General features: G+C 43.6%; 1 protein-coding gene across 1 annotated transcript in view; it reads left to right on the top strand.

Annotated features, from left to right (window-relative positions):
* Nucleotides 1-2,913: 2,913 nt before the first annotated feature.
* Nucleotides 2,914-19,623, top strand: part of SLC9A9 (solute carrier family 9 member A9) — a 625,461-nt gene continuing 608,751 nt past the window's right edge. Inside the window, exons 1-2 of the mRNA XM_062213558.1 lie at nucleotides 2,914-3,230; nucleotides 19,160-19,362. Of these exons, the coding sequence (XP_062069542.1) occupies nucleotides 3,056-3,230; nucleotides 19,160-19,362 (378 nt within the window). The 5' untranslated portion in view covers nucleotides 2,914-3,055. The remainder of the gene's footprint in view (nucleotides 3,231-19,159; nucleotides 19,363-19,623) is intronic.

The following is a 19,623-nucleotide window of genomic DNA, read 5'->3' on the forward strand; positions in this document are numbered from 1 at the left end:
AAGAGAGAGAAATCTTCCATCTGCTGCTTCACTCCCCAAATGGCCAGAGCTGGGCCAGGTCCAAGCCAAGAGCCTGGAATTCCATCTGGGACTTCCATAGGGGTGGGAGGGGCCCAAGTACCCGGGTCATCATCTGCTGGTTTCTGAGGCGCATTAGAAAGAAGTTGGTTTGGAACTGGAGCAGCCGGGACTCGAACCAGCACTCTTATGGGATGCTGGTGACCCAGGCTGTGACTTACCCTGCTGTGCCAAAATGCTCTCCTCCTGCTGCTTAGTATTTCTGTCTCAGTGGGAGACGGAAACCTAGGTTGGAAGTTAATATATTCCTTGCCCATGTCAACATGAGGAGAACGGACTTGGAGAAAGCTGGCTGTAAATGGCGTGCACTTTACTCAGCCCTGGCAGGTCATGGCCACATAGGAAGGGGGCCCAGGGTGTTAGCTCTTGCCAATCTTTTCTTAAGAAGTTGTAGGTATGACTTTTTAAAGTAGGAAAAATCTTAATTTGATTACGTTGACATCAAATTGGGAACTTTTAAAAACAAGCTATGGAGTTTGGCATTGTGTTACCATGGATTAAGCCACAGCCTGGGACACCAGCCTCCCATATTGGAGCGCTGGTTCCAGTTCTGCTGCTCTGCTTCTGATCCAGTTCTCTGCTGATGCACCTGGAGAGCAGTAGAAGATAGCGTAAGTACTTGGGTTCCTGCCACCCACATGGGAGACCCAAATGGTGTTCCTGGCTCTTGGCTTTGGCCTGGCCCAGCATCAGCCATCGCAGCCATCTGGGGAGTGAACCACTAGATGGAAGATCTCTTTTTTTTCTCTCTCTCTCTCCTCTCAGTTTGTCACACTGCCTTTCAAATTAAAAAAAAAAAAAAAAAAAAAAGAAAGTGTGTAAGGCCATCAAAACATTTTGTGGGATTTTAATGTTCTTGTTCAGTTGCTTTGTTAGGTGAGAGAACGAAACTGGACATCACAGGAAAACCAAAATGTTTGTTCTGCTCAGGTGGAATAAAGTTGTGGTGAAAGGAAACTAAAGTGATTTAGTGATGACTGCAACAAAAAGACAGGAAGTCCCAGGTTTTCCATTTGTGTTATCTTGTCAATCTATCAACTCAAGACTAAACCTGTGGGAGTTGCAAAATTATAAGGGTAGAACCTGCTAGCAAAGCTCCACACAATGCTTGCAAGCATTAGCTGACAGGTTTCAAAACAGTTTGAATATTAGTCATCACAGTATAGCTTGCCAAAAAGGGTAGTCTGCTAGGAGAACATCTGCAGCCCACAGAGACACTCCCTGTGAGGGAAACACACAGTGGAAACAAGAAGCTGAAGCGGCAGAGTTCTCCGTGCAGTGGCTGGTGAACTTTCCCTGCCGGTGAATCTGTTTTCTGGGAGGTCGCTAGCTCCCAGTCGTCTTACGTGTTTGACCTTTAGCTCTCGGTGACAAAACAAACCATTTCCAGGCTGTATTTGGACTCTGCCTGCTTAATGAATCACTCACATTTTGTAAATTGAATACTCATTCTGTCAAAATGGGGATACTAGATGATGAAAATGCCTATGTTACAATGACACAGTGAAATGATGAAAAGCCTCACTTAACCCCAAGATACAGCCAATTGCATTGTGTAGGAGCCACTGTGAAAGGCAGGTCATAACATTTTCTTAAAATCCTGCAATCTTAAAATCTTAAAAGCCCCTGGTGGTGGTGTTTTGGACTACTGTGGCTCCAAAAACACAGACAGACCCAGCGTGCCAAGTGGAGATGATCTGAGGAACCACCACCACTGGGGCTCCTGGATTGCATTCTGGAACCTTCCATGCTGGTGGCCCGACCTTCCATCAGTGAGTGACATGGTTTTGCTACAGGACAGAGGAAGCTGTGCCCTGCCACGGATCCCACAGCTGCTGGACGCCAGGGTCAGAAGCTCTGTGGAGACAAGTCCAGGTTTGCGGCATTGCTAAAGATGGAGGGATTTCTTCCTTCCTCTTGTTTTTTGACTTAGCATATTCAAATGGCACAGTTGGAAACCGCGGATAGAATTTTCTTTTTGTCCTTGACTTTCTTTTGTTGTTAAAAATAGTTGATCCAGATTTTAAATGCTACTCTGTGACTACCAATTATATAAAACCAAGGACAGAGTTACATATGAAATTCCTTTTTCTGATTTTGAAAGGAAAAAAAATCCTGTGAAATCACTTTAGATTAAAGCAACACATCCCATCTCCACACACTGACAGGCTTTGATTGGAGAGGGAACACCTTGCATGTATACAGGGCTATGAGTCTGGAACTGGCTTTTTAAAATTTAGATTCATTATTTTCATAAAATATTTATTTATTTATTTGAAAGGCAGGGTTGTAGGGGGTGGTTGAAGGAATCTTCCATCCTCTGGGTCACTACCCATATGGCCTGGGCTGGTAGTGAAGCCAGGAGTCAGGAGCTTCATCCAGATCTCCCATGTGAGTGGCAGCGACCCAAGTACCCCGGGCCATCTTCCGTTTCTTTCCAAGGCACCTGAACAGGAAGCTGGATCAGAAGTGGAGGAGCATGGACTTGAATGGGTACCATGTGGGTTGTCATTGTTTCAGACGGCAGCTTTACCTGATGGGCCACAATGCTGGCCCCTAGAATTGGCTATTTGAACTTAAATGTTACTGCTGTAGGGTGCTGTTTGTTATTATTAATCTACAATTCACCAGGACTTGTTGGAAACCATTGCACCATGACTCAAGACCTCAGAATCATGGCTTGCAGATTTGTCCAATCTGAAAGAATTTTCACAGAATGAATCTTTTAAACAGAGTCAGCGTTGCCGGTGAAACTGCACTGTGGAGTTTGAAAAGAGACGGGGCTGCTTTAAGAGAGAAACAGGAAGTTGTAACTAGAAGCCATCTGAATGCTAAGCCAGGGCAGAATGCTTGTGAAGTAGCAACTAAAGTGGCAGTGTTTATCTGAGACCCTCAGGCAGCCAGACTGTCTTGGCAAATCTTGATAAAACAGCCCTTATCCAGCTTTCTGTCTAAGGAATTCCCAGAAGACTGGAGCATGGAGAGGCAGCGAAGGTTCGCGTCAGAGAAGGATGAGTATCAGTTTCAGCATCAGGGAGCGGTGGAGCTGCTTGTCTTTAATTTTTTGCTCATCCTTACCATTCTGACAATCTGGTTATTTAAAAATCATCGGTTCCGCTTCTTGCATGAAACGGGAGGAGCGATGGTGTATGGTGAGTGCATAAATGGTGGGATTGATGTGAAACTTGTTGCTTGGGCGTAATTAGGGACTTGTACTCAGATGGCAAAGTACCGAAACTGGAGAAAACGTGCTGATTGAAATGTCATTAGCTTGTTGAAAGGTGCTGCAGCATAATGAACGCAATTCCCTTTCCAGATGAGTTGCGGGAATTTGCTTTGTCACGAGAGAGAGCAAATGTCATAGTCATGTTCTCAGGCGGCACAGAATGCAGGTCTGTTGACAGCTGTGGGTCCATTGTCATGTGGGAGTGGAGCCGGGTGAGCTGTTTGTTTTCATAGCACTGTTGGGAAGTGATGGCTCTGCAGGCACAAAGAGCAGCCTTCTTTCGCAGGCGGCACTGAGGAGCACTGTAAAGTTCTGCAAATGGTATCGCTGTAAATGCATGGAGGAAATCCTCTTTTACCAGAATTTGCCCAAGAAAACTTGCAAAAAAAAAAAGACTCCACCCCTCCTAGGGGAGGAATCATATCTAAATCTTTTTGGATTATATACAATGTTTTATTTTCTAATAATAAAAAGTCACAAATAAACAAGATTTTCTCTATGTAGCACTTTTTTTTTTTTGACAGGCAGAGTGGACAGTGAGAGAGAGACAGAGAGAAAGGTCTTCCTTTTGCCGTTGGTTCACCCTCCAATGGCCGCCGCGGTAGGCGCGCTGCGGCCGGCGCACCGCGCTGTTCCGATGGCAGGAGCCAGGTGCTTCTCCTGGTCTCCCATGGGGTGCAGGGCCCAAGCACTTGGGCCATCCTCCACTGCACTCCCTGGCCACAGCAGAGAGCTGGCCTGGAAGAGGGGCAACCGGGACAGGATCGGTGCCCCGACCAGGACTAGAACCCAGTGTGCTGGCGCCGCAAGGCGGAGGATTAGCCTAGTGAGCCGCGGCGCCGGCCTATGTAGCACTTTTTATTTTTAGCCTGATTTTAGATGTTCTCATTTACAATTGTGAATAGTGTTATTTGTTGTATAGTTATTATTTTAATTTTTTTGGAAGCCAAGCTACGGAAAAGCATTTGTGGAACATGGTAAACTCCCAAAGCATTGCTCTTGCCTTGTAATTTACCATGTCATCACATTGCCATGTCATCATCCAGAAAGTTTAATAAAGTACAACAGAGATTATGTGGTCTGTTCTCTCATATTTTGAAGTAAAATGCAAGACACCAGTAGTTTTGAAGCTGGTGTTATTGATGAAATTCTTGGCATCACCACTCTCTGTCACCTTGATAATGGATAGGAACCTTGCACTCAAGGGAAACAGATGACATGTTTCATAAACCAAAGCACAGAACATATTTATTATTTGTGGGTGTCCGTCATTTTGAAAATCCTGAAGTCCCTTTAAATGCTTCACACGTGGAAAACAAGATCAATGCACACTTTGTATGGCCAGTTTGTGATGTCCTGCTGTTATCAATGGATAGCCATGATTTGAGAGCATAAGGAGTCCTGTGCCTTCACTGGATCCGCCTGTAAGATACATGAGCTGTAAGGCAGAAGGTTCAGGCCAAGCAGTGTAGGTTCTTCGCAGGAGGTTGAGGTATGGTCACTGCAGAGTACAGAGTTAAATTTCTTTGTACTGAGGGTCTATCTATCTATCTATCTTCCTTTTTTAATTTGTTACTTTTTAAAAAAAGACTTTATTTATTTGAAATTCAGAGTTACAGACAGAGAGGAAGAGAGGCAGAGAGAGAGAGGTCTTCCATCTACTGGTCCACTCCCAGTGCAATGTAAAAGCATTATAAGCATTACGAAGCTATATATATATATATTTGTGTTTAACTATCTGTTACTAGATTTTTAGTATGTTGAGTTATCTTCAAATTATAAATCAGTGAAAGAGATAATTCACTGTTTTTTATTGTTGTTGTTGGCATTGAATCGTAGTTGCTGCTGGTATTTAGAGGTGATCTTCTCTACAGAGGGAGAAACTGGATCCCAGAAAGTGAAGTGATTTCCAAACAGTGAATGCCACTGGCAGTGGGGCCCGTGTGCTCTCACTCATCCACATGTGTTAGTGAGGTTCATGTTCGTCTTAAAGGAGCTCTCAGTGAAAGTCTCTGAAAAATCGTCCATATGGCTGGTATTAGTGACTTCTCATATGTCCTCTTCAGGGATCATGGTGTATCGGAAATGCTTACTAGAGACTTTCGGGGGTGTAACAAAGTAGTCTAAAAAATGACAACAGATCTAATAAACACTTTTTAATTATAAGAGAGAAGATACCAAGTGAATTTATTGTTCATCAGCTGTAAGCAAACTTGGAATTCACAGATTAGAAAGGAGCCCTAGAGAACATACATCCAGCTTCCTCATTTTGCTGAAGAAAGAAGTGAAGGCATAGAGGTGAAGATCATGTCATTTGTCAACTGTTGAGCTGGGAATTAACTTCCCTCTCTTTGCTGAGAGATGCTGAGATATTAAAAATCAGCAGATCTTCTCCATGGTCTTCCTGGAATGGACATGCCTGTGGGATTCAGATGCATCCTCACGCTGTTCATGTTTTCAAGTTTAGTCAGATAGATCCTCTTTCCTAGGAGACCCCAAAGAGTGAATTTTCCTGGTAAAACTATATAAATCCTTATATCTACCAATGAATGGAATTTATGGTTTTTGCAGGAGCTCTGTTGGGGGCCTTGTAATAATGGGGAAGTGAAAAACACAACTAGTCTGAAAATTCAAACTTTAAATTTCCTTCTTGTAAGGAGTTGAGCTTTTGGCAGTAGGCTGTAACTCAGTCCTTGCCATCCCGTACTCTTGTACATCTGTAGCGAAATGTCTTTACATTTAGAGATCTTGTGCCTCCTGCTGATCGATGAAGTTGGTGAACAACTCTCCTACTGCACTGAATATTGCTCTTGCTCCTATGTACTGTGTTGTTTGCTCCTGTAAAAGTTTCCTGTAAGCCCTCAGTCCAGTGTATCGTCTGCTTTTCTGATGACATGTGTCAGATGTCCTTTAGGAAACTGAAGAGATGTGGATATCCTTTATCAGCATACCTGGAAGCCCTGTGAAAAAGGCCGAGCGGTCAGATTCTTAGAAAGTGAGCCATTAGGGTAAAATGAGGGGGGCAGTGATCTATCAGAATCTTCAACTGCTTTTTAAATAGTTATTTTTGGAAACAATTGTCAGGTTCTTAACCTTGCAATATCATCTGAAAGATTGTCTAAGCCAAGAAAAATCCTGCCTAGTATTTGGATTGACTCTGTTGATTGGAGATAAATGCGATTCTCCAAATACAAATAACCAATTACATGAAAAATATTTTTTTTTCTTTCATCAAGGGTCATAGGATGCTTTTAAAAATTAGTGACAGCATTATAATAACATTTTTGCTTTACCAAGAATAGTAATGGGCACTTGTCTCTCATGACCTTCTATGGTTCTGATGATTTCAAAATTGAAGGATCAGAATCCATAACTGGTTTAGAACATAAGCTATGGTGATACTCATTTAAATTGAACTAAAAGCCTAAATGACTGTTAATGGTCAAAGTATTGATTGACAGCAGCTGGTGCACTTAGCGCTAGTCACTTAGGACCCTGTATCCCCCGTTAGATGTTCATAAAAGAAATATTGTGCTCTGATAGCATTAAAAATTCCATTACATATCACTGGGGGCTACCACACTTTTAGGACATTTATAATGCTATGCATCTGAGGGTTGGGATCTGAACTTAGGGGAAGAGCAATTTCAGCCTGTTCAATTTAAACCTCTGCTTTTGATCTCATGGCCTTCCCATATAAAAGTCTCTCAATTGTTGTAGAAATTTTTTTTTAATATTTTGGTTTTTTATTTGGGAGGGAGAGTTACAGAGAAAAGACAGAGAGAGAGAGAGAGAGAGAGAGAGAGAGAGAGAGAGATAAAGGTCTTCCGTTTGCTTGTTCACTTCCCAGATAGCCACAACTGCTGGCACTGGGCAGGAGCTAGGAACCAGGAGCCAGGAGCTTCTTCCAGGTGTCCCTCACGGTACAGGGGCCCAAGCACTTGGGCCATCTTCCACTGCTTTCACAGGCCATAAGCAGAGAGCTGGATCCAAAGAGGAGCAGCAGGGACATGAACTGGCACCCATATGGGATGCCAGTGCTGCTGGCAGAGGCTTAGCCTACAACACCACAGTGCTGACCCCAATTGGTGTAGAAATCTTGCATTGCCATTTAGTGAGCCCAAAGGAAAATACAAGCTACAAAGATTAGATTTTGAATTCATTAAACTATACCATGCTGTAGTGTTTTATCATTCTTTAAGTGTATATTTGGCTTTTTAATAGAGCAGTTTAATTTACTCAACAAGTTTTTCAAGTTTTAAAGGAATTATACTTGCATAGTGAAACACCAAGCTTTTCAAATTAATTTGGCTGTCAAGCCTTCTGAAGGCATTAATTTCATGCTAGCCCTTCCTGGAAGTTCTTCGGAGTAGAGCTGGGTTGTTGAACATGGTGTGGCTCCTATGTACTGAAGTGATTTGACCCTGCTCCAGCGCTGCCTCCATTACTGCAGGGCCCATAGGAGATGCTTCCAAGGAGCTCACTTCTTCCCCTGCCTGGAAGGTCCCTCAGATCCTTTACTTCTGTACTGTGGCATGCCTTATGGAGAAAGCACTGGAACTCTCTTGGGGATTTACGCTTTTTAATCCTAATAACGTTTTTTTTCAGTAGCTAAAAGCATTACTTTGGGCAAATGACTTAACCTCTGGCCTGAATTTTCTCATCTGTTAAATAGGAAAGAATCACAAAGCTGCAAAAGTCCTTAAAACTTCAGGCATGACCAACTTCACCCATCGGGCATCTTTCAGCCTCACCAGCCCAGACAAGTAGCTTTCTTCCCAGAACCCAACAGCCAGTAATGGCATTCCGTCGTTTCTCTTAGGATTTTGTCTGGTTTTGTGGTAGGGTTCTCAGTAGATCCTGTTGAATTCCTGTCAGAATTCCTGAGGAGAGTCAGTTAGGCCCTCCAAACAGAGAGAGAGGGTGCGTGTTCAGGGGTGTTTGGAGACTTTCTCATGAAGCTGGTGTGGGTCTGGTTTAATCTGAATGAATCTTCAGGAAGGGTTGTTAGGGCTTGGAGCCCAATGTACTAAACTTGCCTCCTTTCGGTGTAAAAGTTTGATTTTTCGGGTACTTCACAGATCTAGACAAGGTTTCCCATGTGGTAAGGTGTTTCTTAGAGAAAGGATCAGATAGTGATGAATCAAAGGCATAGTACTCCAGGTAGGTTTCTAAAAATTGATTTTTTAAAAAAGATTATCTCTTTGAAAGGCAGGGTTACAGAGAGAGAGAGAGAGAGAGAGAGAGAGAGATCTTCACTCTGCTGGTTCGCTCTCCAAATGGCCACAATGGCCAATACGGGGCCAGACTAAAGCCAGGAGCCAGGACCCAGGAGCTTCTTCCGTGTCTTCCAATTGGGTAGCAGGGGCCCAGGCATTTGAGCAATCTTTTGTTGTTTTCCCAGGCACATTAGCAGGGAGCTGATCGGAAATGGAACAGCCAGGACTCGAACCAGAGCCCATATGGGATGCCGGCTCTGCAGGCGGTGGCTTTATCTGCTATTCCACAGTATCAGCCCCCAGCATAAGCATTTTTGAGAGAGTATATATGAGGGGTCTCTAAAAAGTTTGTGGGAAATGCATATTATGAGAAAGTTTTGCATAGATTTAAGTGGTTTTTTTTGCACAAAAATAGACATCTTTCATATATTTTCTGTGAACTTTTTGAAACCCCTCAAATAACTGAATGCTTTATCACTAAACCTCAAAGCATCCATGCTGAACAGGCAAGCAGGCAAGATGATCTTCATTCTGCATTGAAGGAAACGGAACTCAGAAAATTTACAACTTGGCCAAGGCTGCACAGAATTATTGGCAACAACATGCTTTTGAAAGCTAGCCTTTCAAATTGTGGGCCCAATAAGGTGTAGTTAAGTTTCTCTTTTACCCTGAAGCCCAGAAATGTAACCTTGTTCATAGAAAAAAACCCTTCATGGGAAATGGTGGGAGCAGTACTGTGAAATATCCTAGGGAGAATAATGAATTTGACCTGGAAATACTTCCTCCAGGATCTGGGAAAGCAGTGTTGCAAGTTCATGGTCATTCAGGTTTTAAATGCCTGTGGTTGTCAAGAGTGGGTGTGGCATGCACCATAAACAGTTTGAGAAGAAAGGGCGGATTCCGGCGAATCATGCAAAATAGGATTTCGTCATGATTAACTGAATTTAGTTTTTGGAGGAGACTGAAGGCAGAATCGTGAATTATACCTCTGGGCTCTCCAACTCTGAAACCTGTATGCACGAGCCCTATATGATGTGAATTTTGATGAAATTCCAAGACGGAGATGACAGAGGCTATTGTTTTATAGGCGAATGCTTCCCACAGTGTGCTTCCTGGACTGGCAGCATCAATACCACCTGAAAGCTTGTCAGAAATGCAAATAAGTGGGCCCAGACCACACCTACTGACAAGGCAACTCTGGGCCTGGGGCTCAGTGCTGTGTGCTTTCTCAGACCTTCCAGGTGGTTCTGATGCACCAGAGAAGAAAAACTGAATGTTCAATTCCTGGTTTCCACTCTAGTTTCTCCTGTCTTTTTCTTCTGATTTGCTCTCACTCCTTGACTATATCCATACTTCATAATATCTCCACCTCTGGTCTGAAAAATAAGTCTGTTTTGTGTAAACATTATGAATAATATGCTTAGTCAATATGCATATAGTGATATATATATCTCTGTTTTTATGTTTTCTCTCTCAGCTTTCTAAGATGGCTGTAAGATACATATATATCTATGTATAAGCTCATGGCTGAGATAGTTTCTAAAGAGAAATTCTCTATAACACTTTGTCAGAAACCCCAGCGTCCAGTGAAGTGTGTTTGTATACATTGTGTATTTGTATGTGCATGCCTATGTGTGTTGTATGTTTTCTGTGTGTACAGTATGCGTTCTCTCGTGTGTGCATATATTGTGTAGTATCTGGTATACCTCAAGGATGGGTGGTGAATGTTAGACACTCCACCATGGTGACACACATGATAAGACTTTGTGATACTTCTCATATGACTGTATCCTGTGAGAAGATAGAAACTTTGAATGAGGCATCCCAAGGGGGAAGAGTAGACCACATTGTCCCCTGGAAGATAATGGGATTCTGTTGCTAGCAGGTAGCTTAGACCTGTTCTAAAATCATCATTGGCTCTTTCCTTCATCAAAGCAACTTGATGGTAAGCCAGCACAAAGCAGTAAATTGGGTCTCTTTTAGCAACACCTACACTTTCCTTTAGTCCTTTGAATTTGGAAGGTTGGTGGGAGGGCAGAGAAAGAACAAAAGCCCTAAATAACCATATGGCTTTGTGTATTTTTACTTTCAGTTTCATCCCTGACTAATCCTAGGATAAAACTAAACTGCTAAAAAGGAAAATGTTAGGAAATGCATTTAGACATTTGAATTCAAGCCCACCTCTTCTCTATAAATCAGTGTTCTAACAAAGACTTTTTGTTAAGAAGGGAGAGAGATGGATATATAGCAGATAAAAAGTTTAAAATGCAGGAGACACAATTAAAGTCTGATACTTGTCTTTATAGATAAATAATGTCATCCAATGAGTTGGCTTCCTCAGATGGTCATACCCTTCCCTTTATCCCCACATTTAAATCACCAGTTCATATTTTTAAAATGTCAAAGACTGAAATAATGACATCACATGTTTCTTACCATTTAACAGTCCCTACTGTAAAAAGTCCTCTTATTGGGGGTGGGTGTTTGACCTAGCAATGAAAATTCTGGTTAGGATGCATGCATCCCACATCAGAGTACCTAGGTCCAGTATTCTGCTCCAGCTCTTGAATCCGGCTTCCTGCTAATGCATACCCTGGAAGACAGCAGTGATGATTTCAAGTAACTGGGCTCCTGCCACCCACATGGGAGACCTGGGTTGGGTGCCTAGGGCACCAGCAGATAGGAGCTCTGTCTGTCTCTCCACCACTGTCTTTCAGTCTCTTTCCATCTGTCTCTCTCTCTTTCTCTCTTCCTTTTTTTTTTTTTTTTTTTTGACAGGTAGAGTTATAGACAATGAGAGAGAGAGAGAGAGACCGAGAGAAAGGTCTTCCTTCTGTTTGTTCACTCCCCAAATGGCCACAACGGCTGGCGCTATGCCGATTCGAAGCCAGGAGCCGGGTGCTTCCTCCTGGTCTCCTATGTGGGTGCAGGCGCCCAAGCACTTGGGCCATCCTCCACTGCCTTCCCGGGCCACAGCAGAGAGCTGGACTGGAAGAGGAGCAACCGGGACTAGAACCCGGCGCCCATATGGGATGCTGGCGCTGCAGGCAGAGGATTAGCCAAGAGAGCCATGGCGCCAGCCCCCTCTCTTCCTTTTCAGTAAATAAAAATTTGAAAGAAACAAAAATCCAAATACTGGTAAAGAACACCCATTGAGCTTTAATTTGCTCTTTTCACTTTAAAATTCCTGTATCCCAAGGTTCTAAACTAAATCCGACCTTAACTTCCTCTCCACGCCCTCACTGCTCCTCAGTTCTCTTTTCTCCCCTTCAAATCGTTGTCTCCACGTACTGAGTCCTCTGCCCCCAAAAAGCCGATTTTTCTCTGCAGAAGGAGCTCACTCAATTCTTACTCAAGACCTTCTTGTGGACTGGCTCTCCTACCTGAACACTCCCCATTCCTTTGTCAAATTGGGCCTTTTTCTGAGCTGCTGAAGGTGGCCATCCCAAGATGCTTGGCGTTCCTGCTGAGTGCTATGCTCCTAGATTTCCCTGCACTCCTCCCTGGAAAGCCAGGCCCTCTTTTCCACCTCGTGAACTCTGGTATCTCCTTAGGAGCCTCCTTTGTGAAACTGTCCCCGGTGCACTGGGAGGCTTGGTTAGTTAGCTTGTCTTTCCTCCTTTAGGACAGCCTTTAAGATTTTGTGCATTCATTTGTAAAAATAAAAAATAAACAGCTTTCCTATCTATTAAACAGTAATAGAAACCCTGACTGAAGCAGGTGTAAGCAACAAGGACCTGTGTCATTTCCCATGACCAGAAGCCCAAAGAATTGTAGTCTCCAGTGCTGGTCATCAGCAGCTCGGTCATCAAAGACTCGGTTTTTTTTCCTTTTCTCCACTTTCCTAGTCTTGGTGCTGATTTCAACATCAGACTGGCCGTGAGGCGAGTATGGCAGTTCCAGGAGTCCTCCCCTGGCTCAGTAACATTCCTGAAATAGAAGAGAGCCCATTTCTCTTGTGGCTCTCTCTTAGGATTTCAAAACTTTCCAGAGAAACCCCCTGACAGTGTTCCTTTGCTTCTTAATGAATTGCGTGGAATCACAAACCCATTCCGGAGCTAATTACCAGCTAAGGGGAGGAGAAACATTCCTGGGGCTGAGAGTGAGGGGGACTTACCCTGAGCACATGGCTGCACGGGGAGGGGTGGACAGCTGAATGTATCAGGCTTTCTTGGGTTAAAGGGTATTGGGATGAGGGCTTGGCATCAGTAGTGTCTGATACGCTCAGCAGGTGGAGATATAATATTACATATATCACATACTTTGAAGATTTATCTTTTCATATTAGGGAAGGGGCAATACCTCTTTTATCTAGATTTTTCTTGGTTGCCACTCATTGCCCTGAGATTGAAAGATCTGCAAAACTCCGTTCTTCTACAGTCTTCCTGTGTTACCTTTAGGCTCCTAAATTCTTCTAACATCATGTACCATTTAAATATGGTTCTCCAGTGACCGTCTAATTAGGTACATGTGCAGAGTTGAGCTTCTTGCAGCGTGCAATGTCAGAGAGGCCCCGCTACCTTAGAAACAGAATCTGAGGGGACCTGGCTGGAGCCAGGCCATATAGTGGGGTCCTGTGAGTGCAGAAGCACAGCCACAGTGTTGAACGGAGCTGAAGAGACATTGACACTTTCGTGTTTTAAAAACCATTCTGTGATCCGTTTCATTACAGGTTTTTAAAAAGTCAGCCCCCCTCTGTAATCCTCTAAGAAAAGCCACCTTAGGAACCTGCTGTGAGAGGACTCTGGGTCGGATGCAAGGGGAGTCAGTTATGAAGAGCAGGCTTCATCGCAAAAAAAAGATGGAGAAACCCTTATGTTTTTTTTTTTCTTTCTGGAAATTCGGGTCACAGGGTTGGGTAGGAAGAAAGGGGCTGGTAGGTTAAGATACTGAAATACTTTCAGAGCAAGATCACATTTAATTCATTTATTTATAATTCTCAAAAGTCCCAGATAAATCAATGCCTTACATGTCTGTGGTGAGAAAGGTAATGAAGGAGGGAGAGATTGAGGGAGTGGAGTTTTTTTGTATTTTTCAATGTGGATAATGAAGTAAGAGCCAATCCTACACAACAAACCTTGTATTTCTAAATGTTCCTTGGCCTGAGGAGTCCTGGGATTATGTCCTCTCCCTCTTCTCCTCCCTCCGCAGTGTCAACATCACGTCAGGCATCTGCTACATGACGACTACACCCAAAGCCCTGCAGGGACTGGAATACCACAGCATTGTGTGGAATGTTCCATATAGGCAACACTTAAAACAGGTCGGTAACTCGTTGACTACACAAACTGAGAGGGTACTTAGTTCTTGATTCCAGGGCAGGCAGCAGTGTGTGGACTTAGAGAAAGTTGGACTTCAATTCTTCCTAAAGTATTTGGCTTTTCTAGAGGAAAAGAGATGTGCTAGTCTTATAGTTTCTCTGAATCCCTGACCTAAACAGTCTCCCTGTGTAGTCCAAGAGAAAGAGCCAAGTCTGTGAGGCAACACCAAATGATATAGTTCTTTCTAAACCTGGTCCTTGGAGTGTGTGGCTCAAACCATTGGTGTTATAAGAACTCAATGACACAGGAACTTAATGGGCCCAGGCTGCATCAGAGCCTGAGTTCCCCCAGCTGGAATCTGAGAGGGACTTTGTAGGATGAGTGAGTGCCGTAGGGAAGTGCACTGTCTGAACTCCTCCCGGGAGCTGTACACTGTTAGAGAGAGGCCAAGGTTCACTAGAGGTTAGGCCCACAAAGCCACCCTCCTAGGTGACCAGATGTCCAGATTGGAAGATGTAGATGATGGATCTAGACCAGAGTTTCTGTCTGGAAAAGGCAATGGCAACAACTGGCAAGGAGACAGGCCTCAGAGGGCCATGTGCCCCTGTGCTGGGTGGGTTTCATGCTGCTGATGCAGGCTGGCTCCTTTTCAACCTTAGCAAGTAGGGTCCTTGCTTCAGGGTTTACCGACGAGAGCGGTAGTGTTTTGCTCCCAAACCACGGCAGCCAGACTCCTCCTTTCCTCCATACACAAAGAATTGCTGCTTCCTTTATACTATCTCTAAAAACAGTCCCTTTACTCGATCTGTCACCCAGCTCATACATGATTGTGCTGTTGTTTGTTAATTCCACACTCCGTATCCCTGTCAGCTTGTGGCTAAAGCAGTGACTGGCTGTCTGGTTGTAAAAAGCATTTGGAGGCTCTGTAAGTGTCCGGCCTTTGACAGATAAGGATTTTCCAGCTGTTGCTTTTGCAGCGGCGGTGCCCTCCTGGGTGCCTGGGCTCGTTAGCCAGGTGTGCTGTGAGGCTGGGGGTTTCCTGCTGATCTTGACAATCTGCCAAGATGTTCATTGCTCTCAGCCCTTTTTGGGGAAACGCAGAGACAGACTCTTTTGGCTAGTGTGTTAATTTGGATCCTCCAAGAAGCAGATGTTGGAAAGAGATTGGGTGTACAAATGATTTACTGGGGGAAACTCCTAGGAGAGAAAAATAGGGGAGGAGCCTGGGAATGCTGGGCTTAAGCCCTGTGCAGAGAGGGAGGGCAGGAAGGCCAGCCAGGAAAATTGTGGGCTGTGGTACAGTTTGCAGAAAGGTTTTGAAAGGGTGACGCTGTGTCCTTAAGCCACATTTGCCCATCAGAGTGGTCCCCGCCTCCCTGGCTGAGAACCCCTGCTGTGCTCAGCCCCTGGATGGGGGCAGCTAGTGGGGAGCCTCAGTGTGAACATGGTGATGGATTCCAGCCACAGAAGCTGAGACCACTGCTCAAAGGCACTCCTCACAATGGGACACCTGTTGGGGAGGCCTGCTATATGGCTGTTGCAATTGGTCACCTGTGGCTTCAAGCTGCTTGCTCCATTTCTGTCGGTATGCTTCTTCGTGAAGGCTGGTGCTGAGGGTGAGACAGGGCTATTTAGGCACGTGTGTGAATTTGTGTGAATTTGACCACACCAAGTGTTAGGCACTCACTGTTATCACAAAGACCTGCTTTCCCTGCTTGGGAAGTGACAATGGATGCTTCATATTTACTCCTAGCTATGTCATTGAAAGCACTTTTGCAATAATAATAAGTTGCAAATGATGCTCTATGGGTTATTTCCATGCAAGCCCCATGCAGATAATATCTTGTGGTTCTCTTCTTTGTATCTCCCTTGAGCATCATTCCTGGCATCTGCTCAATCACTTTTAGGACATGAATCCTTTCTAGGCAAAGTGTTGAAAAAGTAATGTTCCCAGGCAATCCTCCCAGACCAGTGGGAGTTGAGCTGACGTATGTTCCCTTCTCTGCCTTGACTGGTTTTACTGTAGTCATTGGACACTGTGGATGGAAGGCTGCCCACTGTTCTGTAGTGGCTCAGACACTGCTGGTTTGCTCACAAAATTTAGGACACAATATTTCTATTATGAAAGAGTGAGCCAAACACTGATGCAGGAATAAGGGGAGATATTCCAGCAAGAAATCTGGTTGTCATTCTCACCCTTCTCTCTAGTTAGTTCTCATTGTTGCCCAAGTAGTAATTCTTACATGGAAATCTCATTGTTTTACCTTCCTGCGTCAATAGTTCTACCTTACCACTGGACTACAAGTCAAAACTTCTTAGTGTGACAGAAGGGCCCCTTTAGGACCTAGTGCCTGCCTATGGGCTGCCGTCCACAGTTTCTCTCTCTCTCTCTCTCTCTCTGTCTGTCTCTCTTTCTCTCCCCTCTCTCTGTCTCCGTGTCTCTCTTCATTTATTATCTTTTTACACAATTAGTGGTTCCCTCTACATTCACACAGTGTATTTATTATGATATCATCAATGATCACAGAAATACCAACACATGCATGACTTACACCACAGAAGTTATTTTTTTCACACTTGACAGTCCAGTGCAAGTGTTCCTGGCTGACAGATGGCTTTCTCCCACCTGTTATCTCAATACTCCAGGCTTTGAGCCCATTGACTCTGTCCACCTTGATGGCCTTTGACCTCTCCCCATTCAACTTGCAGATGGGGAAAGAGAAGGGAGAAAATGCACCTACTTCTTCAGTGCTGTGGCCCAAAAGTTACAGACATCAATTTCCCTTCTACTCTGTTGGAGAGAACTGACAAGATGCCAACAGCCAGGAAACAGAGTCTGGCTGAGCAGCCAGTTGGTAATAACAGTTCTATACACGAGGAGAGCCTGAGCCCTGGAGAACTTTCAGCTGCCTCTGCTGTTACGTGCTGCCACTAACATGTGCAGCTGGGTCTCAGCTCATTCCCTGATTCAGCTCATCTGGACAAATTTTATGTGACCTTCTAAGATTCGTCTCCAGCTTTGCATAATTCAAAGGGCTTTGGAGTGTCTCTTCTCTATACTCGTATAACAGAGTGCTCACCAGCTGTCATAGCACGTGTCACATTGTATTATAATTGTTTGCTCATGAGTCTTCATTATCTAAACTTGAGCTCCTGTAGGACTGGACATGTATTTTTATTTTAAGTCTATAAATGTCTGGCATGAGATATGCAACCAATTAATGTTTTACTAAATAAATAAAAGGTTATTAAATGATTTAATTCACAAGAGAGTTTAACTCTCCAAAATTTTATGTTTTAAAGAGTGAGCTATGGATTATTTTTTCTCATACACATATGTCAATCCTAAATCTAAGTTAGGGAGTTTAGAACTCTGAAATTTCTTTGCTATTTGATAAATCTATATTAGAAAAGTTCACAGTTATCAGATTACCACAAGCAACCTTACACAGTTTTTATAAACTTAAAGTCAAGAATTGTCATTTAGGATCAACTTCTCACAAAAAGGCATATTGTATCATTAGAATGCATTTTCCTGCAGATAAGAAGAAACTTGATTCAGAAGTCGCTGAAAATATTAGAGAATATTTTATCACTTAAAAAGAAGTCTAGAATTAGGGTAGCTCTAGGGCAGGCTGGTTGATGTTGACCCAGGGGCTCAGTGATGTCATTTGGGATCCAGTGCTTTCTGTATATTGTTGCTACCATGCTCAGTAGGACGACTGTGGACTGACCGTGTTCAGGGACTGGATCCCCTCATGGTCACAAGATACTGTCACTGCCAGAAATAATAATAATAATATAATAATAATAATAATAATAATAATTTACATTAGTCATGTCCTGAGGGCGAGAGCAAGAACTGCTTTTCTCCCGAATCATGGAATTATAAACATTTTCTCTTAGTCCAAAGGAGCCAAATTTATATGTACCAATCTGTGGACCAGAGCATTCTTAGGGGATCCCAGTCTCCTGACTGGTATAGTTACTCCAAATCTATAACAGAACAAAGGGTTTTTTGAAATGTTTGGCAAGATAGAGGAGGCAGGTATCTCTTCTCTCCAAAACATGTGAGTCCATTAGGAAGAAAACATAGAAGTGTGTGCTGAGTACTGAAGCAATATCATCCACTCCCAGTATTTGAACAGTACATGATATTGAACAGATATCTACTGAAAAGTCAGTAATGTTTAAACCAGGCAATGGTCCTACCCATCCTTATGTCATTTCTGAAGTTTCTGAATCATGATGTCAGCCCTGCATATCTGTGGGCTGAGCATCTGCAGATCCAATCAACCTTAGATCAAAATTATTTTAAAAAAATTTCCTTCCAGGGCTGGCGCCGTGGCTCCCTTGGCTAGTCCTCCGCCCGCGGTGGCAGCACCCCGGGTTCTAGCCCCAGTTGGGGCGCCAGATTCTGTCCTGGTTGCTCCTTTCCCAGTCCAGCTTTCTTCTGTGGCCCAGGAAGGCAGTGGAGGACGGCCCAAGTGCTTGGGCCTTGCACCCGCATGGGAGACCAGGAGGAAGCACCTGGTTCCTGGCTTTGCATCGGCGCAGCGCGCAGGCCATAATAGCCATTTGGGGAGTGAACCAATGGAAGGAAGAGCTTTCTCTCTGTCTCTCTCTCTCTCTCACTGTCTAACTCTGCCTGTCAAAAAAAAAAAAAAAATCCATCCATAGTACCAGCGTTGTTGCACAGCAGGTTAAGCCACTACTTGTCACAGCAGTATTCCAAATCGGAGCACCGGTTCCAGTCCTGGCTGCTCTACTTCCTATCTAGCCCCTGGCTAATATGCCTAGGAAGACAGCAGAAGATGGCCCAAGTGCTTGTGCCCATGCGACCCATGTGGGAGACAAGCTGGAGTTCTGGGATCATGGCTTCAGCATGGCTCAATCCCAGCCTTTGTGGCCAAAAGGGGAGTGAACCAGTAAGTGGAAGATTCTCTCTCTCTCTCTCTCTCTCTCTCACTCTCTCTCTGTCCCTCCCCCTCCCACCTCTCCCTCTTTCTATCATTCTGCCTTTCCAAATAAAATAAATAAAATAATTATTTTAAAAGAAATTACATCTGTACTGAACCTGTGCAGTTTTTTAGTCATTATTCCCAAACACTGTAGTATAACAACTATTTGTATAGCATTTACATTGTATTAGTTATTATAAGTAATCTAGAGATAATTTAAAGTATGTGGGAGGATGTGAGTAGGTTATGTCAAATAGTCTACTGTTTTATTCAGGGAACTGGAGTTTCGGAGGACATTAGTACCTATGGAACTAACTCTCCACCAAAACTGCAGGGTGATCGTATTTAAAAGCTTCTAGTAATGAACACTTAAGATCGTCTTCCTCCACTACCGTTATTTATTCTTTATTGTAGGCCTCATAATGGGATTGATTTTACGATATGCTACAGCACCAACTGATATTGAAAGTGGAACGGTCTATGACTGTGGAAAACTGACCTTCAGTCCTTCAACTCTTCTGGTTAACATCACCGAGAAAGTTTATGAATATAAATACAAGAGAGAAATCAGCCAGCACAACGTCAATCCTCACCAAGGCAATGCTATACTTGAAAAGGTAAGGATCCTACCTTATCATATATGATTGTTTTCAGTATGAATAATTGCATCGTATGTGAGCATCTATAATGTTCTGCATTCACACATCTATCTATGTCCTTTTCAGCACTACACTGTTGGGGCCACTTGGTTGACAAAGGGGTCAGTACCTTGTGTTATGCTCTTATTATAAGCTCTGTTATCAGTGTGTTTTCCTGGAAGTTGGGAAAGAAAGATTTATATTATAGGTGTTTTAAAATCCCATTATATTAAGTAAAAA

Source organism: Lepus europaeus, chromosome 2, assembly GCF_033115175.1.
Source record: "Lepus europaeus isolate LE1 chromosome 2, mLepTim1.pri, whole genome shotgun sequence".
NCBI lineage: Eukaryota > Metazoa > Chordata > Mammalia > Lagomorpha > Leporidae > Lepus > Lepus europaeus.